The following is a 25,834-nucleotide window of genomic DNA, read 5'->3' as shown; positions in this document are numbered from 1 at the left end:
TGTTTCCTCTGTGGTGACGTCATTGTATAGTGTGCCCACCTCTGTTTCCATTTAGCCCTGATGGCCTTGGGTAAGAACTCTGCGCACGCCTCTGGACTGTGGGCCTTATGGAGGCAGGGGTTACAGTCCTCCTGAGAGTCCTTCTGTGCGTACCTGTGGTGGCATTTGGGGCAGAATCTAAAGGGGATATGCGCCATGTCCATTTCACATTCTCTAACCACACTGTCTTTTTGAATCAGTCTCTCACCCGAGTGTCACTGTGATCTTCAGTGTTTTCTCTGGGTTTATCCGGTGTTTTATGTCCTATCAGTCGTCACCAATCCTGTTCCCTCAAATGGGATACTCAGTGAAAAGAAAGATTTTTTTTTCTTACAATTCCTTCTTTCCTCCTCAAATCCAAAGCTCTCCCCTAGGCTTCCAGACTCAACGGCGGGAAGAGAAAAAAATCTTAAGATGGTGCTGCATTGAGGGGTTTCCGGGGCATACGTCTGACATCAGACCAGGAAGGGGTTAAACTCAAATGGTACACAAAAACAAAAGTGAACTATTTCAAGGAGACTTTCTGGACCCAACCACTAGATGGCAGAAAATTGGGCTAATAAGAGATTTCTATTGAACAGAAGTTAGTCTCTCATTAGTTTGATTACCTTTTGCCACCGTTATCCAGAAAACCTCCCAAGCTGTCTACAATGGAATGGTGCACAATAAGCAATGACTATTCTGCAGCAGTACAAAAGAGGATTTGAGGTTGTGTGAAAATCTGAGGACGTTTGCAAAGTCAGGCTTCAAAAACCCATTCCTTGATTCATTCTTCCCAACACAGGTACTAAATATTTTTAAAATGGACCTCTACCACGTAATCATATGGAAAAGGTGTGTTTTGGCAGACTTTTGTCCAAATGGTAAGACTACTTTTTGAAAGTGTTAACTCTTCCATGTGAAGCTCAAAAAATATATTTTTGATTCTAGGAGGAAGAGAGGTTGAGGGAAGAAAAAAAATAAGAAGCACCCTCCAGCTCTAAGGGATTAATTGATTATTGGTAATTTATCACTTTTCTATTGACGCTACGGGATATTTACGTCCTCTGCCTTTTGACTTGTGTCTCTGCATTTGATGCAAAGATTTTTAACCCACTTTTCAGTGGCCCTCTACTCAAGCATTACTGTGGTCTGCAAAATTCCCCTCCATAACACCCCAAGATAGGATGCTAAATATTATACTCGTGCTCTAAGAGTGCTTCTCTTTCAACTCCGATAGTTTCTACGTATTTCCAGCCATCTTTCGAACTCTAACCACTGACATTGAAGAAAACCCATCTTCATACTCCAACAAGTGCATGTAAACCCGTACGGTCAGCACCTATGGAGCCAGTACCCTTCATAATAACACAGCTTGCACTCTGACAAGGTTAAGCCACATTCATGAGAGCCAATCTAAACCACAGATTTAAGTATCCAGCTTAACCTAAGATACATATCACCCTGTTTGCAAGCTTTATTTTAAAACTACAGACACGAAATAAAAAATAAAAAAATAATAATTTAAATCATACAAGCAGTACTACTCTGAAGTGCTGGTAACTTTAGGAAAACTCAGCCCAACAATAATGCACCATTTAAAGATTTAAACGAAAAATACAAAGTCCTTTCACTATATGGGAAAGTAGTCTAGATGCAAGTAAAATATAAAATATTTCAATCCCCTTGAAAGGAAACAGGCTTTTAGCACTTGCTTTAATTTCTACTGTACAATTTTGAAAGGAATGATTAGTTTCTTACCTGTTTTCGTTCCAACAGAGCATTTGTTAGCTGATGACAAAGGCCAGCAACTAAAAGTAAACATACAAAGCATTAAAACGTAACTGGATAAAGGACACAGATGAATACCATGTAGTGCGTCTTGAAATATCACTTACAAGTGTCTGTGGCGTATCTAATGTGCTCGCCGTTACAAGTGCTGATAAAAATCTGGACCTGCGAGAATAACGTCTCAAAGTCAGGGATACTGGGCATAGAAAACTTCACAAACCTACGGGTGCAAAGAGACAAACAGAATCCATGCATTTGTACCTTAAAGTGATTAACTTGGAAAGATAATATCTTGTACGCACATTTATTACATTAGAAGGCAACCCTGTACATTTGCACTCAATGGAAAAAGGCTGGTCATTCCCCAAACTCTTATCCAATCACCGCATTGTGCCATATTCAGTGACAAAGAAATTGATTTAAATGTGTCAAAGGCATAAGAAGTGCAAAGGCAAAAAAAAATCATAAGGTGCCAGAGAAAATTCAACCCCAGCACAGGACCAGAGTCTGGTTTGTGAATGAATGAACCAAATATAAGTTCACACTTTCATCTTACAACTTAGAAGAGCACCAAGAAGGAAATCTTAAACAAAAAACAAATGCAAGAGAGGTAGCGTTTAAAGAAGGTGCCTGTTCTGTAACACAATGCCCACCCAATACAAATATTGTATATGAATATTAAAAAGGGATTGAAAGCAAATACTGCCAAAGATTTTGTAATTTATCTGGGAAGCGGATTGCCACAAAAGTGTCTGATGGCTGCTACTGCCTTGCGGCTTTAGAATGCAGCCATGAGACTCTGAAAAACCAGGCTACTGCCTGGAAGCAAGACAGCAACCAGATTTGGCCAACATAACCTGTATCAGCATTTATGTGCCTCAGAATATGGACAGTATTACTACACCATGTAGTAAGGGAACGTAGGGGTGGTTGGCTACTCCTGAAAATGAAGGGGGATTGAAGGAAAAGATGGCCTGCACAAGTGTAGTAAGAGGGTGCAGATGCTGCATTTGTTAGTAGATTAGTAATGTGATCTGAGCTCATGATGGGAGATGCGACTTAGTAGCCAACTGGGACATGGTATTGGAGAGGAAGAAGCTACTTGTGAGGATATGGAAAAGAATGTGAATTGGAACTTGAGGGAAGTAGAATGCACCAAAATCCAATAAACACACTACCAAACGCATCTGGGATCTGTAGTAAATGGCCACATAGTACAAAATAGAGTGACACAAGCCCCTCCTGTTACGTCCAACACATCCTACAAGCAACTCACTAACCTATGCCACCAGCTTAATGGTGGTAGATTTTCAATCTGGTCTTCCTACGTAAATATTGTGCAATAGATGAGAAGATTAAGAGACATACTTTTTATTATATGGCCAATATTGGGAATGACGTAACAAATGAAAACCGAAAGGGTTCGATCTTAATATGGAAGCACTTGTCAGCAGATTGATCCGAATATGTTTGGACTACTGAAACATGCTTTGTATCTCTCCATTTGACTAGAGAGGAGACTTAAGGTTACACTGTGTAGTAAGCTAGCTCTTTATATGGTATACCAATAGAAAGTATACCGTGCAAAGAGTCGAGGCAAACCCCAAGGGAAATACAGAGGAACAAGTGACACCTCAAATGCTCTTTTGTGGTAGTATGGATGAGTAGTTAGGCATATCAGAGGGTAGTGCTAAGCATATATTATATATATATATATATATATATATATATATATATATATATATATATAATATATATATATATATATATATATATATATATATATATATACACATACATATACACACACTCATGCACGCACACACACCCATACACACAAATAAATTTAGATACCAAGATAATCAAAATCAGGGAAGTAATTTTGTTTTTCTTCACAGTTTTCAAAAATGGACACTACATTATCTGGATCAGTATTGTTATCCTATAGAGGGAAAAAATGTGTTGGTTTCTGTACTTGTTTGCGACTTACGGGACTGTTCTTCTGGACTTTTAGGTGAATATGGGGCAAGGTCTAGGCCACACCAACAGGTCACCTTGGGGAACTCTGGGGCATTCAGGTTCACTGGCGTGTCATGGTGTCGGGTGTCCCATGCACTTCAATGGAAGAGCTGCTGCAAGCTGGTACTAGGGGACAAGTCTGGGAGAACCCACAGGAGGGCTTAACTCTTGAGATCCTCGGGCACACAGGGACACCCTTGGTCCACTTCTCCTCGGGGTGTGGGTCTCGGGTGCAGTGGTTTCTAGGAGTCAGATCCGGTGCTGGAGTTTGTCGCGGTTGGAGGGGGCATGCAGAAAGAGACTGCAGGTGGCGACTGGAAGTCTAGTCTGGGCAAACCCAAGTGTGGGCTTAGCTCTTGTGGGTCTTCAGACCCCGTCGGCACAGTCACCTCCCTTGGACTCACATCTGGGTCTTTGTTTTGTAGAAGAGGGGGCAAACTGGACAGCTGGGCCACTCTTAATTTGGGTCTCTCTGTCCGTGAAGTTCTACTGCAAGGGAACTCCTTTGGCAATTTTCCAAGCACTGGCAGTCCTCGGGGTTTCTAGAGGTCTGCACAGTGGCAGGACGAATCAGTTGCTCCACGAAGGTCGGGTGCAGTAGACAGTCCAGCAGTGTTGGCGTCAAGTCAGCCATGCTCCTCGCTTTCCTGGTTCAGCAGTCTTCATCCACTCCTTTTGTGTCCAACGAAATCTGAAGATCTGGTATCAGGGGGGCCTTATACATTCAATTTAGGGGTGTTAAGGGTAGTGAGGGGAAGTGCCAATGGGCTACTTACCCTTGTGGTCACTACATCCCCTTGTTGACCACTTCCTATGGGGAGTGGGCATGACCCTGTCCCAGAATTCCCAATTCCACCACACACAATAAGGTGGCAGTTTCCAAAGATGTATTCACGTCAGACTCAGTCACCCTAGAAGTGTGTACAGCCTGGCAGTGCAACACACCTCATGCATAACTTATTTTTACACTGGTCTAGGCGCAGGGGTTGGCATCCTCTCCAGGGAGAGAAGCCAGACAGGTATAACAAAAGGCAGTGGCTCTTTGAAGCCCCCTGCCTTGGAATGCTAATTTTTCCAGCCTTTCTGGAGGGGGAAGAGGTGATAACACCTCTCTCCGGAGCAGGCATTGTTCCTGACCTCCTGAGAGTGAAGGCTCTCACCCCTGGGGGTCAGAAACTCGTCTGTGGCAGCAGGCTGGACTGAACCAGTCAGCTAGCGCATTAGATGGCTGGTAAGTTTCAGGTAAATCTCTAAGGTACCCCCCCGGGTGCATGTATTAATAAATCCATAACTGGATCAGTGTGGGTTTATTAATATGGGGTGTTTGATACCAAACACCATATGTTTCAGTGAAGCCATTATGTAGCTGAGGAACTCGTTTTCACAGGTGTCCAGCAAGAGCTTTTAAAATGGCTTTCCGGATGCCTTGCAATATCTAGTAATAAAACTAGACATCACAGGGACACATCTGCTCACGAAGATATGTCCTCACATAAAATATAATAAACCCTGCCTTGAGGCTCAAAGGCCTGCTGTAGGGGTGACTTACATATATTAGATGGGAGTGACTTTGGCATGAGACACACGAGTGTCTCATGTCGGATTTTCACTCATGGTTTCCACCATGCCACGCAGCCTGCAATGACAGCCTGTGTGGAATTTGTACGTGGGTCCTCTAGGGTGGCATAAGATATGATGCAGTCCTTCGGGACCCTCTTTAGTACCCATGCCCTAGGTACCAAGGGTACCATTTACTAGGGGCTTACGGGGTGCAAAAGTCCTTAGCCAATTGTGGCACAACTAGACTATACCCTGTTTTAGGGAATGGAGCACCGGCACGAAAGTCTGGTTTGCAAGAGTCAGCGCACTTTCAGAGTCAGAAATCAGCCCCTAATAGCTAAAAAGGGGGCAGAAAGTGTGTGTGTGTGGGAGGAAAGTTGAGGGGGAATAACTGCAACAGAAGCCCAGTTCCCTACACATTGTAAAACATTTGTAGCATGCTTTAACTTTGATTGTTTAATGGTCGTTGTTATCGCTCGATTTGCGTCACAGATCTAAAGCATCCTTGCAAATAATAGTTGAAATGAACAACCTCACCTTTCAACTGCACTGAGCCGAGTAAAATGTAAGCACGCAAAATAATAAAAACGTACACAAAAGAAAAAGTTATGTTTCAGCCAATTTACACTCAATTTCTCAGTAAATAACTTTTTAATTTTGTCCTTACTACTTACTCAACCGGTCACTAAGCACCCCAGAATCTGACAAGAAGATAAAGAACCAGGTACACAAAATGAATATAAATATGCAAATTGTTGACCTTCATATAAGATCAGCAAACAGTTCCATATTTTTTTGCTGATGCACAAAATCCAAGAGCCCATATTGAACTTCATGTAGTAAGATTTACAGTCACAATTTCCGTCCACAATGCACACTTTAGTGGTTCGAACACATTGCAGACGATCCACTAGAGTATGCATACAAAAAATGTGCAGACACATTTGTATTTTTATTTATCCACAGAGAAAACATGATCCCTTGCATCTTCCTCATTCCACACTTTCATGAATTATGGGTGTGCACTTTTTATTATTGTATATATTTTCATCACATTTTGCAAGCTTAAAACCTACTTCGCCACAGAATTCGCACTTCCCCACTCCTACAATTAATAATGTGTACTGTCTCACTACTTGCAAGTCATTCTGATAATGCTGACTGGTCGCAATTCTGTAAATCAAGATGAAGCAATTTCTACTGTCAAATCTTTTTTGTGCACGTATATTTTCACTTATGTACGTAGGCTCCAAACATTTTGAATTTTGTTCAAGGTGATATGAGTACACAATGGTCAGGATGAGAAGCTAGTATTAGAATCCAGCGTAAAAACTAGTCATGTAGTCGCTATGCCACATCATCCCTCTCCTTAATCCTCCTATCTCATCTTCTAAATGCCTTCATCTCCACCTTTTTCTACATCCTTTCCTTCGATTGCATTCTTAATATGTATTTTTTAATCTTCTCCACTTGCCTTCTTCCTTTGAGTCTCCCTTTTCTTCCTTCTTCCTTTGAGTCTCCCTTTTCTTCCTATCAAATATTTTTTCTTCATCTTCCTCAAAAGCCCATTTTTTGCTTTGTTGTATTCAAAGGTATCTTAATCACTTCCCCCTCATTTGTTACTTCTTTCTTTTATTTGGTATTTCCCATATCACAATTTCCCAATTGTTTTCTTCTTCACCTTTATTTCATCTCCTTTTCTCAAATAAAACCCATGTGTCAAAAGATGGTGTCGCTCTACAGGTTAACAGAAGGGGTTACTCGCTTTAAAATGTGTCTTAAAAGCTACACACAATCAAGAGGCTGAAATCATGATGGGCCGTTTCATGAGTTGATCAGTTGAAGGTCGAAAAATGTCTATGCATAATACCCACACCCTTTAGTGCAATACCTGTGTGTGCCATAAGCAGGTGTATTATGCCATACAGAAAAATGTACATCCTTTGGATCGGATATTTCTGGTTAATACTATATCTTCCAGAAGATACTTTACCTTATGAATATCTTGCAAAGGAAAGACTGGGTCTAAGAAAACACTTTCACCAAGGAACAGTTCCCCAGTATCACCACGTGGAACCACTATTGCGTCCATCCTGGACGCAGTAGTGGCCTATACGTGGCTCCTTCAGGCACACTAAGCTTGCATTTTTTCTGTGCCCAACCAAAGCGTGCAGAGGGAAACGGAGCTTAATAACCGTCACCACAATTTATATTTTAGTGCATACCATGGGATCTTATTTTAAAACAGCACTCACCCATAAGGGGAAAGGTTGTGGTAAAGAATCTGTGGGAAGATATTGTACCCACAGGAAATATTTTCACTGAAGATAAGTAACTTTCTTCTGATGGTTCCTACTTCCTACATATTTTCCACCTAACGAGAAATAATTGCTCCATCCCAGCGACTTCACAATAAAGGTGGGTGTAAATAGTACTAATTAATCAAGGAAGTCATGCAGCACAGCTCTGGCAACATATCCCTCACTGCGTGCCCATGCTGTAAAGCAGTAGTGATTTGCGAAAGTATGCAAAGACCACCAAGTAGCTGTCCTGGAAATACCAGCCACTGGGATGCTCCTGGGAGAAGCAGTGAAGATGCCGACAGTCTTTGTGAAGCACACACAAATCCCAGCCAGAGAATGTTTCTTGGCCAAGGCATAACAGAACATTTTGCAAAGGAGAACCAAACATGAAATAGTACACTTGGACGACCCCTTTGCCTTTTTCTGGTTCTAGTGAAGTCCATAATGTGCTATTAGTCCGCTGCATCTTGTCTGGTACAGTTAATGTAGTAAAAGACATGAGCTTCTGGCCCAGTCTGTGTAATCTTTATTTTTCCTTGAAAGGGTAAGGGGAGGAAAGAAGGATGAAGAGTGACACAATGGCCTAAAAGGAAGACAGATACCACTTTTGACAAAAAATTGTGGGCAGGTAGAAAATAAATCAGTTTGTTTTGGTATAAAGCAGTTAATGTTGGCCAGAACGATGGGGCCTGCAATTCCCTAGCCATGCAGGCTAAAGCGACTGCACCTAAGAACAGTCTTCGTATTAAGTAGACTACCTGAGTAACTGTATATTCATTTGAACTGCAAAGCCTAGAGAAAGGTTATACACCAAATTAGAATCCACCTGCTGAATAAAGGGCATGGAAAGACACAAACATCAGGTGTTTCAGAAAACACTAAGATGACCTAAATAAAGACGACTAAAAGTTCAACTGCTAAGCATTGTTCAGCAAGCAAAAGTGCAAAGCACAGAACATCAGCAGAAAAACAAAGCACAAAGAGGTTTAATTTCCTCTGCATCACACAAAAAAATACAATTTAGACTGCAGCTCACTTAGACTGAAGGCAGGTTTACTGGCAGTCAGGATGTCAGCCACTACTTTGGGTAGCAAAACATTTCTTACACCGCTCAACCTCCATGCATGCAAATAAGACATCTAAGAAGAATGGAGTAAAGGACTTGACCATCATGATCTGAAAGAAGATCTATTCTGTGTGAAAGAAGAAGTCGAATACAGCATACCAAACCCTCACCGCCTAATTTTGGGAGCAGAGAAGAATCGGTTGTGCGCCATTTTCTCACACCTTCTGCCTGACCTTCTATAACAGAGAAATTAGTGGGAACGTGCAAAGCAGAACCTGAGACCAACTGAACCGGACGGTGTTGCCCAGGAAAACATTCGGATGGAGGTACAGAGCAAAGAACAGAGAACACTGCCTGGTGAGATCTGTTGCAAAGAGTTCGGCCATTGACATAATCTTGAGAAGAAGGTGCCCATCACTTTCAGATGAAGTTCCCAATCATAATCACAAGAGGTGACTCAATGCATCTATCCTGTCACGGAGGGAGCCCTCCAGATAGACAGTAGCCAGAAAAATGCTGCAGAGCGCACGGCCACTCTTGCAAAGCCTCCCAACACAGGGCACAGGAACCCATACAGCATGGCCTGTTGATTTAATGGACTGTAGTTGTTTTATCAAATAAGGTTTTGAATGATGTTGCCTGAAATGGAAGGAACATATGCCTTCAAAGCAAGTCAGACTGCCCCCAACTCTAGCACACGCACATGCAGTTATCTGTCTAACATGGACCAAAGGTATTGAGCAGTCCTCTCCCCTGACATTGGCACCCCAGCCTGACAAGGAGGTGGCAACAATGGTGGGCTGTGGCTGAGCAGTCTTAAGACCAAATGGCAGTGCCTCAAATTGGTAGAGCGGAGATCCGCACTTTGAATCCGAGGTAGAGGCTACAAGCAGTGAGGATTGGTAGATGGAAAAAAAATTTCTGGGGATCCCGAGGTACCATCCAGATCACTGCATTGTGGGCCATGAACACTTGGTTAAGAAGTTAATTTTTTTAAACTGTACTGCAGAATGAAGGTTTAGAAACCTCATGTCCAAAATGGGTCAAAGATCCTACCCTTCTTGGTGACAAGGAAGTATATGGAGTAAAATCATGTGCATTTCTCCCCCAAGGGCACCCCTTCCACGGGCACTTTAACAGAACAAAAACATCCGCACACAAGATTGAGGAATGTGCTGGAGAGTACTTCCTTTTGGAATGAGGGTGGACTGTGGGGAGAGGGAACATAGAAGAGGTTGCAGCCCTTGCTGAAAAACTGGAGCACTCAAGAGATCGGTCGTAATCATTTCCCAATTGGTGAAGTATAAGACCGTCCCCCTACTGCAAGCTGGTGGTGGATGGAAAAGGAGTAAAGGTGGATTTAGGGCAGCAGATCCAGTAAAAGATGAGGAGACAAGAGCAACTGATGCTGCTGGTGTCCCTGAAGCTAACCTCTTCCCAAGAAAGGAGGTGTGGAACAGCTGTAGGGTTTGGCCTTTTTGAATGCTGATGTGAACACTGACCGGAAATGTTCCTGAAAGCAACAGAATCGTTGGTGGAAATGTTTTGCTGGGAAGGCAAGGACCAACAAACAAGTTGTGGGGCAACTGTTCTTGAAACATTCACAGAAAGAAACAATTTTCTTTCCAAACAGCCGTCCATCCTTTAAGGGCACACCAATTAGTCCGGCCTGCACATCGGAGACACCATCTAAGTGCACCCAGGCGTGACTGTGGACAATGCCTGCCACAGCCATTGGTCTCACCATCATTACAGCAGAAACCAAATCACCCATCAGCAACTGTGTGGAGACATCCAAACCGCTGATCAACATGTTGGAGTAAGGTTTCTTCAGGTGGTAAAGATGGCTAATTCGTTCACAAGCGTGGACATACATTACAAGTGCACAGGCTAAATTAAACTGTTTGATGCAAAAACGTTCTCAGTGTCCTGGAGGGATAAACCTAGAGTGCAGGGCAACCACTCAGTAGGAATTGAGTAGATCGACAAGTGGGAAAGCAAAAGCAGTAAGTGCTGGTGTTTTTTTTTACCTTTTTCGTGAATTGGAATTGACTCCTAGTACTTCTAAGCACTGGGGGGTGGTGGGGTTTCAGCTATCCAAGCCATCCTATCTATATTGATTCCAACAGCTTGCTGTATGTGTGGTGCACACGTTTTGAACAGCTACTTGCTCCCCACAGGAGCAGAGCTCTACCACACAGAAGGAGAAGTCATCCAGAGAGGAGCAGATGTCACAGTGAGACAGGGCTCGACAAATCTACTCGCCCACTCGCTATGGCAAGTCAGATTTGATCAAGATGAGCTATATGCAGGGTCCACTCGCCTCTTCTGGCGAGCTTAAAAAATACAGGTGTTCTATTCACTCACAAAGTGAAGAAGCATTAAAGATGCCTTTAATCTGGTTTTTATCTTGGCACATTTATTCTGTGTTCAGGGACAGAGGTCAAAAGCCCACTTACATCTACAATTACTTTTCTTTCTTTGACTGCAAAGTTCGAAGATTTTGTAAAATGAACCATCTGACAAACGTGCTGTACAAAAAGTGTGAACGAAAGGCTGTAGGACATCATTTATTTGAAGCCATTTAATCAATTAAAATGTGAACTGTATAAACATTTGAAAATACATTATGAAATCACTTGTTTTGTAATTCTGTGCAATGAAAAAATATAAATAGGATGAAAACACATCAGAACACTTTACTTGTTGATATGCACATGATAAATCTCTTTGCTGAAAACCAATTTCCACAGATTGTTTACATACTATATAGTCTTATAAGTAAAACTGCATGTTAGTGGGAGCGTTTTGGCTATTTCAATGGGAAATGTGCTCTCTGTAAAGGATAGTGCACTACCACCTCATGCTTTGGTAATATATTTATTAAAAGCGAGTTTAAGATGAAACTTGAGACATTCCTGCCCCTGCCCTGATGGCAATGCTATTAGTGAACCAAGAGGCAAGTCAGGGGTCATGTGTACCCCATATGTGGGCTAGGTTCTTGTTATGCATGGAGAAAACTATTAAATCAAACCAAATAGGTTTTTTGTACAGCAGTAATGCTGAACTCACATTTGGAAGGTGCTTTCATATGTGATAAACCTCAGCAAAATAAAATATTTGCCTTGGATGAAATGAGATCCAGTTTATCGGTCAAGTACATCACAGTTAGGATGAGTAGATTATTCAAGTTACCAGGTCTGCAGGTCTAGTAAAATTTTTATGATTTTTCGAGGCCTGCCATAGCAACAGCTGCTCCCAACTCCACAGTGCAAGTCTCTGGAATGGGAGGAGACCATTGACTGGGGCACTCACCTAGGAAAGTGTTGGAAACTACCCCCCCCCCCCCAGACAATGGTCCCAAAGCCCTGAACCAAGGAGAGACAAGGTGGATCCTTGATGCAACAGTGGCTTGATGGCTGTGCCCGAGTGGGACCTGGGTTCAAATTGATGGTACAAAAGACCCTCCAGAGCAGTGACACTTCCTCTGGGCTGGGACAACGTGGATCGGCGGGATCCAGCCTTCAGGCACTGGAACAAAATGCAAAATCTATTTTCAGAAGTAAAATGCAACAAGAAAAAGCACCAACTGTGTTACACCTAACCCTCCCCCAGACCCAACAGCGTTAAATACAAATGTGGTACTTACAAAACAGCCAGGACTCCCAGGGAGTGTTCTTGTACATCAAGAGCTCCAAGCACTGTATCCAGGTGAGACAGATTTTTTGCTAGCAGCTCCCCACTCTTATTGATTAACTCACATAGCTGGGTCATTTGACCTAGAAAATAAAACAAACATAAAATAAGTTACAGCAAGTCCCCTTCGTTTCTTGAATAATAAACAACGTTCTAAATTAACCAAAATATGAAAAAATAAAATAAAACACTGTTAAATCAACCACCCATTAATGCTAGGACAATAGCCACCCAAGCAGATATCGGTACGGTTTGACCCCTGGCAAGGTACATAGAACGAAAACTACTCTCCGTAAGGGACTAATGTCACGCGCCTGCACCCTTCCTTTGCTTGTTTTCTCTGAAGCAGTTACCCAACACTTATAATCACAAGGTGCTACGCCATCTCTCAAGGTCGGTGTTCACAGAGAATATGGCACTTGCATGCTTCCTCTTGTTACTAACAAACCACTCAACATGTCAAACTGCTGTTACTCCTATCTGAACATATCAAGTACCACATATGAGGTATACAAAGAGTAGTCCTATCTCCAACCATAAGATCCCATTTGGAACTACAGATGTCGCAGAATGGCTAATAAAAATTCACACCTGAAACTAACAGAACTGGCTCTGCTTAAAAGGAGCACATACTGTAAATATTCTAGGGCAACTTCAATTTAATAGAAAAATCAAAACATGTCAAATAATAGTAGTGGCACTAAGAATTAGAAAAATACAAGACAATTTTAATATTATATACGATTTTGTTGAAAATTTCAAAACATGATAAGTATGAATTACAGAGACAATTTGTGCAACATACTCACTGCATACATCCATCACACATACGTACCCCAGTCTAATGTTTGTTTAAATTGTCAATATACATGATAACATAATTCATTGGTTTATATAGTAATTAGTCAAAGACAATACATTTAGAGTATGACAGAGAATCCAATTAATCATATAATTTTCGGGTGGTTTCCAAGTTGTCTCAACGCGCCTCCTCAGAGTTCCACCTCCAAATTTGTTCTCGGTTGGTAAGTATCTCAAAAGATGAGGCTGATAATTTGTGGGTGTTGCTCACAGACTCTGTTTAGGCCAATGATTTCAGACCAGTAAAGTCCAGTATCACAGAGATTGATAAATGCATCAATATATTTAAAAAGACGGACCAATGGTCATATTGTTCCTACTTAATATGATTCTTATTCCGAGCTTATAGTAGTGGTTGCTTTCATAGTGGGAAGATTATAACTCTTCTAGATGCCGATAGGTCCTGTGAAGACATGCCTTGCACAGGGAAAACATGCGTTTTAGTGGACAACAATGAAATTATTCCAAGATAGTCATATGAAGTTAGGGACACTTTAAAAGCTGTAATAATACCTCACGAAAATTATTCCTTTCAGGATGGGCAATCTGCTACTCCACTAGATGCCACAAAATGTTATTGGTTCGTTCTATACGGACTTTGATGCAGGCAGCTCTAAATGGTGCTGGTCATCACAGATGAAGGGAGATACTCTAATGGAGCCAGCCATACCAGAATATGTCATTCTATTTCCATCCTGTGTCACACAAATGAAGACGTATCTTTCAGGCTCCTGATAAACTGTATCAAAAGACATTTTCATGCACCAATTTTTTTAAATATTTTAATTTAAATGATATTCTGAATGTATGTTTTAATAGTTCAAATTTCCCATAATGATGATTTTCATATTTCTACTTCCCAATGGGTGGTCTTATATTGCTATGTTTATTAACCAGTGTTCTGTATGATCTTGTACCTCTTTCTTGACTCGGATGTTAATATCTTGTAAATTAAAATGTGCTTTTATGGCTGCAATAGCCGACAAAGTTTTTTTTTAAGAAGAAGAAATAGTTGGCCAGAGGAGAGCAAGTTACAGGAAGAACAAAGTAAAATCAAAGATGATTTAAGCATTTAGATCGAGGTGGTGTAGAAAGGGGGACAGGGTGGTACCTCCAACAGGTGTAAGAGTGGGTGGTGTGGTTAGCACACGCTGGTTGCGTAAGGTTGACATCGATGAAGAAAAAAATCAAAGCTGTATTATTGGTGGCCTAGCATGGATGTTTTTACGGACATTTAAGGGTTGTATTCTACACATCAAAATGCAGACAGACACTGTGTGGTTATAAACACAACTTTATTTCTGGTTCTTGCCATGGGAGAAAGTTGCAATAGCTTTTATGGGTCCTATTTCGGTTTTCATTGATGGTGTGACGTTCTTAATTGCTCTTACTATCATTCAAGGGGGTATTTTACAAATTTGTTGACTGGGCTGATTGCAAGTCAGTGGTTGATTTTTCTTAAGTCTGTATTCTTTATTGGAGGGTACCCTATCTGGACAGTATCCGATGATGGTGTGCAGCATATTTAAGTCTTTAGGCATTTCACATATCATGGTTTCATTATATAGTCCCCAGTCAAATAGTTTGGTTCAGGGGGACAATAGAAAGTTCAAAGAGTGTCTGCAACTAGTTGTGCAACCAAAGTAGAATACTGAAGCTACTATTCACGAGAGAGTATGGAACTACCACATAACACCTCATACGACAATTGGAATATCCCCTCTCCAGCTGATGCGAGGTAGAGAATTGTGGTCTAGTATTATACTCGGATGGATAATGACAAGATGGCATGTGAAAGCGTAGATAAGGACCTGGTTAAGCAGAGGGTGGTAATGAAACAAGGGAAGAGTAGGGTGTATTAAGATTCTAAATGGTGTGCCAAGCAACTGATATTAGAGCCTCATGACATTGTGAAAGTCAGACAACCTGGTAAAATTAAGAAAGGTTTATCTAAATTCTATTAGTCTATGATAGTGATAAAAGTATCAAAGGGGGTCAGTGAAGGTGGAAGATGGAGGACGGTAGATTAAGAGGAATGTAGTGTTAATGAGGAGAGGTGTTCGATCCTATAAGAGGGAGGGTACTAGTGGAGGCGAAGGTTGTGTTGGATTCCAAAGGTGATGCACGTGTGAGCAGACATTTTTGGTGTAGTTCTGATCTACCTGTGGCTTGGGAGGACAAGGAAGATGTAAGGGTTGCAGATGAATTGTCAGTGAGTTGTCAAAATATGGGTTCTTGCTTATCAGCGGAAAGTAGTGTCAGGTTGGAAATCATACAAGAGTTGCGAGACAGTGATGGTAAAATAAGGGGTTTCCAGGTGATAGGTGTGTGAGAGCATGGAAAATGCGAGGGAAACCAGATTTAGAGGGGAATCTAGACATCTATGTGATTTTGTGTTATTGTTTTGAGGGCCTATGCATCTCTTGGATTTAATGTGATATGCTGAATCTTGATGTCAATTGTTAAGAGAGGAGTGATATATAATGAGTTAATTCACAACTGTGTGCTATTTATAGTTATACGCATGCTGTTCTCATGGAACATCAGTGTGAGAAAGCTCCAGAGCGCCATGTTCCATTGTGTATCAACTAGGTGCGGAGTTCTGACGAGTGAAGCAAGCAGTTGCAGGAATCACTCTGTCAGGAAAACACATTATGTTTTTATGCTTCATACTTCTCCAATAAACCCAGAACTATTCAAGCAGTGTGTGTCCAGAGAACTTCTTCATAACACACATATCTGGGTTAAAGCTGTATGGCATATCAATCTTCAGCAGAGCCTACAGAATAAAGGTGCCATCTCCTATTGGCCTTGAATCCCCTTGCAGTGGACGGTTGCTCACATCATTCTTATGATGCAATAGAACATATGAAACCAATCAAACGTTACTAAAAGAGCCAATGGTATCCAACACTTGTAATATAATGCTTGAAAAGCCCTCAAATGTCTCTGGGTCTAGCTGTTATTGCTTTTCATTACAGAATATAACATCCTTGAGTCAGTCGCAAAGTCTAGGAATGGAGGCTTTCAATCATGCTCCTTCCACTCGGAGTCTAGCCAGTAAGAGGAACAATGCCACCAGTTTCCTAGTATGACGAGGAACATCAGCAACACAGCCCAACATCAGTGGTAGCAGTGTACAAGTTAACTGGGAAGCAACAATCTCATTGACGACTCATGTGATTTCAGACCAGAATTCATAGTATCGTGGGGTAATGGCAAGTTAGGTGCATAAAATCCACTTTATCTACAGTGCATCTAACACAGCGAGGGCCCAGCACCACGGCTATTTGATAAAGTATCTTGGAGTATGTAATAACCTATGTATGAACTGCAAGGTTATGTCAATGGTTAATGGACACTTGTCTTGTGCAATCAGTTGTAGCACTGCACTTTATTAGCATCTTGTCCAAGTCTGTCTCCCATTGCGTTTTGACAATGTTGCTGGTTGGGGTAGGGGCGGGGGGATAACAGTACATCTCCCATTATCTTATACAGTCTGGAAACGCCAATATTCGTAGAAAATACATCTGCTTCAGTGAAAAAATTCAGCAGTATCTTGGAAGCAACTGTCCCAATATTCCAAAGCTTCCTAGTGCAATCTATAATAAGCAAAGAGGTTCACAACATTTACCTCACCACAAGCACAGAACTGTTCTAGTGAGATGAATCTAGTGTCCCTGAAGAGTTGTCCCAGCTTTGTTAGGATCAGTAGAATAAGCATTATTTGCACTGATTTAGTCAGTAGATGGATTGCATCTAGCCATTGCAATGCATTTACCTGGCTGTGCAGTCTGTAAGCCAGTATGGTGTCCCTGTTCCCTTTTCTAGTTGATCCCGATCAAATCGGAAGATGTGGGACTGTGCGGTGTGAATTAATCCAGTAAATAGCATAATGTGCCTTAGGTGCAAAGAAATATCTTTTGGGGTCAGATACGGCAAATCCACCCCGCTCATATTATCGTGTCAACGTTTCTAACCTTGACCGTGGAGTTTTACCACCCCAAAGGAGTCTAGTGAGCATGCATTACAGAATGGTGAATACACACTTCGATTAGGGAGTACCGGCATCTTTGTCAAGGGTATTCTACCTGCCATGGAGAGAGGAAATGAAATTTAGCACTCTACCTGTGCGTCCAGCTTGTCCAACACTGGAACGCAATTATCTTTTAGTATTGATTCACAGTTCGTTTACACATATACAAAGATAATGGATCGGACCCTCTATCCATAAGCAGGTATTCAATGGTAGTCCTCCAAGTACTCTCCATCGGGTGGAACACAATGGACCTCCTTAAGTTAATTCATAGGCCGGCGTAATTTTCTTTACGGCAACTTAAATATGTTCCTAAAGACTGTACGGAAAAACACTGGCACTCGAAATGATAAAACATAAGAGAGCACCGATTAAATGAAAGAGGAAACCAGAAACAAGAACTGGCAAAGCCAACAGGTCTCGCCATTGTGACCTATTGGATTTGCAAATAGTGTTAGCAATATGTTACTGTATATTTTGCAACTTTTAAAGAAATAACGACTCTTAATTTGTTAAAAAATGTAAATTCTGCTTAGTGCAATTTTGTATTGTAACTTGAATTTATGTTACTAAGTAATGGCAAAGCCAAGAGGTCTCTACTCTAAATGGCTGAGCTACTTGGTTTTCCAATGCTTGAATGGTACATGTGAGGGGAGATGAATTTAGGTGTTCAGGTGAGTTTTGTTTGTGGGATGTGTTCATAATGGGGCAAAACGGACAGCTCTGACAAGGAAGCTGGAGGCAGTGGGCAATAACGGTCTTCGGATTAGAGGCTGATCCTATCCTTGGCCTTTCGCCAGTGCACACATCTTGATGCTCGCATGTGTACCATTTGAACTGACCAATTCTTATCATTTACAACACAATCATTGTTACTCGTGTATATCAAACTGATAAAAGGCACTCATAAGGCCAATGGGTCTGTTTGTTTTAGGTATATGTTTCTGGTTGTGTGGTATATCTAGATGCGGTAGCAGAAAACTCACAAAGAGGCACTTAAATGCTGATCAGGCAACATGCTGTGTAAAGCTCAGGATTGTAGGTCACATATTTTAAATCACGATTGTAAGAAATTGGATTATTACTCGGGGTGGTGGACTACCCACCCCAAGAAATAATCATAACCCATGGCAGGGTGAAAACCTAAGGGCGCTAGATTAATTTGAGCTCAACCAACTGGTAGCTATGGCACAGAGCACACAGGCTTAACTCAGGACAATGTGTAAAGTATTAATGCAGTACCAAACATTGATAAAGTCAAAACGTAAAACAATAACAATCTCAAATAGAAAAAAAAAAAAAAACATTTTTTTAAATGACAAATCTAATAAGAGGAACTAGAGATATGAATTTTTTAAAGTTTTAAGTACGAATAGCACCAATAAGCACAAAATGCCAATAATAGTCAAAGGTAACAGTAGACTGGGACCTAGGTGCAATTTGAGGCTGATGTCAATAGAGCACTGGTTGGATCACAAATCAGGTTTATCCTAGTCAAATATTTTACCTTCTGACTCAGTCTTTTAAGTCCCAATCCACCACAGGAGTATACTTTAAAACCCCACAGGAACTCAGTGGAGACACTCTATTAGGGTGTCAGGCATAGGTGAACAGCAGGGTTCAGAGGCTACTTCCAGAAAAAGGTCTCTTGTAGCTTGTTGTACCCTTGTAGCTTGAACAGGAGGTCATGCTTATGACCCTGAAAGTCAACTTGATTCTTCTGGGTAGAAGAGGGAGCAGGTACAGTCCTCAGGGCTCCTCTCAAGTCACAAACAGCAGGTCCAGTTCTCTTCTGATCTTCCGCAGATCCAGAAAGTGTTTTCAGATGGGTGCCTAGAGGTGCCACATTTATGCCTGGCACTACCTGGACTCCTGCACAAGCCCTAACAAGTGGGGAAAAACTTTGAGGGCAACCTTACCCATTTTGGGCTTTTGAGTTGGTGAGTCTTCAAGCACAGTAAACTGAGAGCTGGAGATGCGCGGGTGGAGTTTACTACGGTAATCCTAGTGTGCTCCCACTTCTAACACTAAAACCCAGTTTGAGGCACCCACTGTATCCGTAATAAACCAAGAGACAGACGTCTGGCAGGACAAAAGCAAAGTCCTTCAGCAACCTGAGAGTGGATACACAGGAAATGTCTTGGCATCCTGTTCTCCTACCTTTAAATACCAGACTGCCTTCCTTCTGTGCTTCAATGCTGACATAGGGGGGGTTTATTAATTTTTTTAATGGTGTTTTTTTACTTGTCAAAAACAGTTTAGTTTGACAGGTCACAGTGCACATTTTTCAATGTTACCGTCAAGCTACAGTGGCAGGCCTTCACCCATGTTTGCACTGCCACTGTAGTGGATGGCTTAATAGGTGCTACAGTTCACTAAGCGTGCTTACCTTCTAGGCTCTGAGTACAATTGGTGCCATATACTAAAGACTTGTAGGCAAGTTAAATATGCCAACAAGCCAATTCAACCATGCTTAAAGGTGAAACATCAATACTTTATTCCTGGTTAGAAGGGGTAAAGTGCACAGAGTTCTTAAGCCAGCAAAATTATAGGGTCGCGTAAAAGCAACAATTCACAAGTGGCCATGCAGAAAAGGCAGATTCCTACAATGTCCTTACTTACTTAAAAGTCGGGCACCACTGTGCAACGGATGCACTCAATATCCCAATCATCACCATACTGTCAGGATCACTATTAAGCCATAATTGGGCACTACTATCACATGGATGTGCCAAATATGTCCCAATGACCACTATTCTGTCAGTGCCTGCATGTTGCCAAAGACAAGCATCTTTCCATGGATGCCCCTGGTATGCCAGGAATTACCACGTTGTGCTAAAGCAAGCAAGTTACCTATGATGGCCCACATAGTGTGAATGCCCAAAGGGCCAGAATTTGTACATTGATGACCTATGGGTACAGATCATGAATGCCCACAATACGTCAACTACCACTCCTGTTAGAGGGCCAGCATTTAATCACAGGTGGGTAACATACATCATGCCACGGATCCCTTCAAGCCGTCAAGAATAATCACATTATCATGGGACTCAAGGGAATAATATAAATTTTGCTTGCTGGACCACATTTGTAAGGAAGGCGACCACACACCAATTTTTTCACCTTTTCCATGGAAAAGCCAGTCCAACAGCTGGAAGGATATCCTAAAGAATTGGGTCACAAAGTATATTGTTATTGATATAATATGATTTTTGTTGAATTATTTTGTGAACTTGTGCCATTGTTCTCGAAACATGCACTTGAGGGAATGTAACATTGTGATAATTGTGCGATTCTGTTCTCACTACCCTCACCCTCCAACAGCCAGAAAATTAGCAGGTCTTCCTGTACCTTAGATCTTGGTTCCGGAATGAAGGAGCAGAACACATGTGCAAATGTAATAGATTGCAGGAAACATCAACATTTTTCAGTTGAATTAGGTTTGCTCCTAGTCTTAGATCTGAGAACTGATGGGCTGGGGTACCGGGAAAACTAATAAATAATTATTATTCCAAATAAATTAACCACTGTTATTAAGTGATCAGCCTTGGTAGGCAATCAGCATTACCCCAATGAAGCCCACCAGTGCCAAGAACTAGCATCCTTGTTCCATGGCCAGCGTGTTACCAGGGATAGGCAATGGGTATTGTATCATGGATGGCCCAATTTGCTGCACCTATGTTGCCTGAGATCCAGTACATAAAGCTTCTCAGATCTGTAAGATGGATCTGATTGCAGGGGTCTAAAGAGCTGGATGGGCATTGACAACAGCACAGCCCAGTTCATTACTTTGTCCGACACTGATCTACATGTCTGGCATCATCACTCTGATGGTTTGGATTGTGTCAGTCTAGTGTGAAGCCTCTGTGAGATATTGTAACGTGATGAGAATCTGACGACTAGTCTCCCTCGCCCCTGCAGAGCAACGAATGCATAGGCTTAATAGCTGGCGCACACTATGCACTGCACACCATACAATGCATGGATACAGTACAGACAAGCTTTATTAACTGATCATTTTTGTTAAACTTGCCTAGATAATAGAATCAGATGCCAGCAAGCTAGCCTAATGAGCTTGTAGTGAGGATATCACAAAGAAAAGGGAAATGGTCACATGGCGAGTTATACATCAGGTATTTAGAGCTACTAGTGGGCAAAGACACACCAAAGGACTGAGTCCAACACTGTATCCTATGGACATGGACAAATAAATACCTTGTGGTAAGATATACAAATGAGCTAACAGATAGGAGCTCCAGAATTCCAGAGAACCCAACAATAGTTTAGTACCTTCGACCACAGACGTACAGTACTTGGCTTGTTAAGACAAGCACACATGGTCACTGAATGCTGAACCTGGTGGTGTTCCAATTACTTTGAACAAAATGGTGTTTTATAGGACTTTGGCTTGTGTTCATCATCATCAATGGAGGATCTCTGTAGGTTGGTTGCCTGGAGTATTTCTGTAGACAACATCAGGTCCCTGTATTTTCAAAACAGGCTGAAATGTACAGGCAGTCCAGTTTAATAGAAGTAAGATATTGTTAGACACAGAAGGAATTGTCTGGTGTGCAGATTAAAAAAAAAAAAAAATTATCATGCTGATGCAGACAAGGTGGCCATTTCAACTAATCACAGTTGATAAAGGAGGAAAACCCCATCGAACGGCAAACATGATCATGTTAACCGTTTCTGAGGATCACATTCCTGTAGCAAGTGAACCGCTGGGGAAACATCGGCCAGTGTATCTCCTTCATCTGGGTATTACGTTGGCCTTGTTGTAGATATATAGAGCTCTGATGTTAAAGTAGTATTTATAGATGGGCAAACCAATAAAGGCTTGAGCAAGACATATGGTTCTGATTCGGCCTAAAGTTCTCTAGAACTCCTGGACTGAAATGAGCTTAGCTTTTGTTTTTACCTTTACAGCTACTGCTTTCCTCTTCCGCTATGTTTCTCACCTTCTGTCAGATCCCTTGGTGCAGCAGAGGGGTTGGCGAGCACAACAGGAGTACTTTTTTATCCTGAGAGCTTGTTTTGAGGTGCAGGGGAAGATATGAGCAGAGTTAAAGTTACCAAGGTTTCGGCACCTCTGTCCCTTATTTCTAATTTAGATGGAGCACCGCAGCAAAATAATATTTGCAGAGATAAACAAGCATTGTAACTTGTTTGTATGCAAAACCCATAATCACTGTTACAATACATAGTTCGTAGGGCGTAACTTGAGTTGGCCTCTTGACTGATTTAGATTAATGAGGGGGAAGAAATGATCGGAAGAGGGCTGCAGTGTTTAGGTTCTGCACTAACAGGGGACATTACAAAGAATGCATTTCGAATTATGTAGCAAAAAGCTTTAGACAAAGGAGGATATATGCCCTAATGGCTTTGCCACAAGGAAATCAGTAGCCTATTCTCACTTATTTCCCTCAACTAAGGTGGGTCATCCTTGGCTTGGCCTATCACAGTTTCCACCTTAGTCCGCAATCTAGTCTCTAAGCAAATAGGCGCCCCTTAGAAACAAAAGATAAATAACATTTTAAGCAGTCTGAACAAATATGTACAATGTCATTAGTATTTCCTCAAAAGGAGAAAATACTTTTATGAAATTGGTACAGTTAGAACACGTAAATGTGCATACAATGCGGCAAATAGGAGCTGTAATATTTGTTGAGCTATAAGCAACAAAATGTTTAATTGGGTGAGGCGTTAACATATTTCATAAACCAGGGCTCTGAAACGTTATAAAAATATCAACTTTACCAAGAGGCGAAATGCGTTGAAAACCTACTTGATGTGTAAAAAAATCCACGTGTTCCTTCTGGTGCCATGCAGTGTGATAAAGAATTATGTCAGCACATTGGAAACTTACTCCTGACACTGGCAGGGGTAAAACCTTTTTCAGAGGATTGTGAATTCCTGAAGTTTTAAATCTATTCTAGACCAATACAATGACATATACCTATGGGACACTTTTGTTGTGAATTTGGCCCCTAATTCGTTTTGATGTAACCCATAATGGTTTTACACTGATTCGCCATTATTAAACTTTAATTGCAGCCATGTTCTGCTAAATGATACACGATCAATTAAAAATATTTATTTTCAAGTTGTATTTTTTGTGTAACATTTTATTTTGAAAGGAAACAATCACCAATCTTGCCTTCCAATCAGTGAAGTTTACAATTAGCCTCAAACTGCTAAATTCTGCAAACCTATACAAGTTTTTATACCCGAACTACAGTCCAAGGCAAGGGGAGCTCTCAGGTCACTGCGTTCCCTTAGAGCTTTCACCCTCACAGCGAAGGCTTTTGCATTAATGAATCACATATATACCAGTTTGAACAACTTATATATATGGATACAAATCTTGCCTCATGTCAGACAATCTTCTTTCACAGATTTCAACTTTGGTACTACGAAATCACAATTAAGGATTTGTGCTGCACTGGTTTAATCATATTTGTCTAGTGGGCACAGAGAACATTAAAAGTTGTTGTCCTTGATCCCCAATAATGTATCCTTGGCATAAGGCAATAGAAATTCTTCACTCCTGACAAACTGAATACAAAAATACATGATTCTGATAAGCGATCTTACATTTTAGCAGTGAGGCACCCAAATCAATTAAAGAAGCTTTTTTTGCATCACAACCTTCACCTTGTGGGCTAATGCTTTGGCATGTCTCAGTCATGCAACGTTTCATGCACGAATTACTAGCAGTATTACTACAAGTACAAATTACTCAATAAAATCAGCCAGTACAAATATTGTTAAACTAGTGTAGGAATGTGCCCCTTTTGGACAAGGTACCACCACTTTTTGCCGGATATCGGATTCAATTTTGACCAATGCCCACTGGCTTCCTACTGTTCAGGTTTCCAGTGCCAGATCTCTTTCGCTAAAACTGAACATTTGGTCCCACAATTGGCAATACCTTGGGCACACCCTGCAAGTCCCTAGTAAATAGTAATCCTGGTACCTAGGGAAATGAGGCTTAAAAGGGTCTCTAAGGGTTGTAGCCCCAGATTATTCAAATCAGTTCATAGTGCAGACGGATGTAAATGTAAATGTGCTGGATTTGTAGAGCGCACGGCTGCCCGTGAGCGTCCCGGCGCTTGCTTAGGGAACCCGTCCTGGTATTCCCCTGTGAGAAACCCCGGCAGGGTGTCCACAAGGTGAAAGCCAGGCATCCCGCCGCGAGGGGCCATAGTGGAGATTAAGCAAGCTATTGCCCAGAGTCGCAGAGTGTGACCCCGTGGGTTGAGTAGGCACCAGACGAGAATTGTCGAGTCCATGGTATTTTTGAGCCCGAGACCCGCCGAGGCGGGGAATCGAACCCTGGACATGGAATTGGAGCGGTCCTTTCCTAGACCAATGATGATGGCCATGACCAGCCTGTTGCTTTCATTAGCAGGTTACTTCCCAGAGAGCAGCGTTAAGAGTGCCATAAAGAGGGAAGCCTTTGCTGTGGTTTGGTTCAGAGAAGCTGAGACCATACTGGTTTGGTACTCACTTCCTTGTCGAAACATACCAAAGGCCTCTCAGATGGCTGATACAAATGAAATGTGAAAACCCCAAACTTTTGGGGTGACCCATTGGCCTATAACGTATGGACTTCACAGTGGTGCACAGACCTGGGACTGACCATGCCAATGCAAATGGCCTTTCCAGTTTTTCCACTTAGATGACGAAGACTCTCTTGGGAAAGGTTAGTCTCATTCTCTTTTGTTTGGGGCGGAGGTCGTGTAGGAAAATGCCCCTTTTGCACATGGTCACCTCTACTTTTTGCCTGCATCTGATGCAATTTTGAAAGAAGTGTACTGGGTTCCTGCTATCCAGCTGCCCACTGCCAGATCTTTCTCTAAAACTATACAATTGGCAAAACCTTTTTGCAACCCCTGTGAGTCCCTAGTTAATTGTACTTCTGGCACCTAGGGCAAGGAGGCTAAAGAATGTCTCTTAAGGGCTGCAGCGTGTATTGTGCCACCATAAGGGAACAATCAGCACCAACATGCAAACTGTCATTGCAGGCTGCAATCCATGGTGAAGAGAAAAGTGAAGACACAACATGGCACACATCCTGTGTGCCATGCCTGCAGACACTGGATGCGGTATAGGTAAGCTACCCCTACAGCAGGCCTAACAGCCTCTAGACAGGGTGTACTATACGACATGCATAGACACATCTGCATGAGCAGATATTCCCCTGTGATGTACAAGCCTGTTCTTAGATATTGCAAGTGAACAGGGACGCTATTTTGAGCATGTGTTGGATACTGGTGCTTATGTGGATACACAAACTAGAGCGGTTTGGTATCAAACATCTTGTATTAATAAACCCACACTGCTTCCAGTGATGTCATGTACTAATACATGCACCCAGAGGGAACCTTAGAGGTGCCCTCTGAAAGCCTACCATCTACTAGTCCACTGGATGACTGGTGTAGATGAATCTGCAACCACAGACTGGTTTCTGACCCCCTG

The 25,834-nt window shown here is 41.8% G+C and overlaps 1 protein-coding gene across 1 annotated transcript in view; it reads right to left on the bottom strand.

Moving 5' to 3' along the window:
- The window catches only part of COPS3 (COP9 signalosome subunit 3), a 97,745-nt gene that overhangs the window by 52,977 nt on the left and 18,934 nt on the right, over positions 1 to 25,834 (bottom strand). Inside the window, exons 2-4 of the mRNA XM_078665212.1 lie at positions 12,407 to 12,536; positions 1,917 to 2,029; positions 1,780 to 1,829 (exon numbers count right to left, since the gene is read on the bottom strand). Of these exons, the coding sequence (XP_078521338.1) occupies positions 1,780 to 1,829; positions 1,917 to 2,029; positions 12,407 to 12,536 (293 nt within the window). The remainder of the gene's footprint in view (positions 1 to 1,779; positions 1,830 to 1,916; positions 2,030 to 12,406; positions 12,537 to 25,834) is intronic.

The sequence above is a fragment of the Lissotriton helveticus genome, chromosome 10 (assembly GCF_964261635.1).
Source record: "Lissotriton helveticus chromosome 10, aLisHel1.1, whole genome shotgun sequence".
NCBI lineage: Eukaryota > Metazoa > Chordata > Amphibia > Caudata > Salamandridae > Lissotriton > Lissotriton helveticus.
This window is presented reverse-complemented; position numbering and strand designations above follow the sequence as displayed.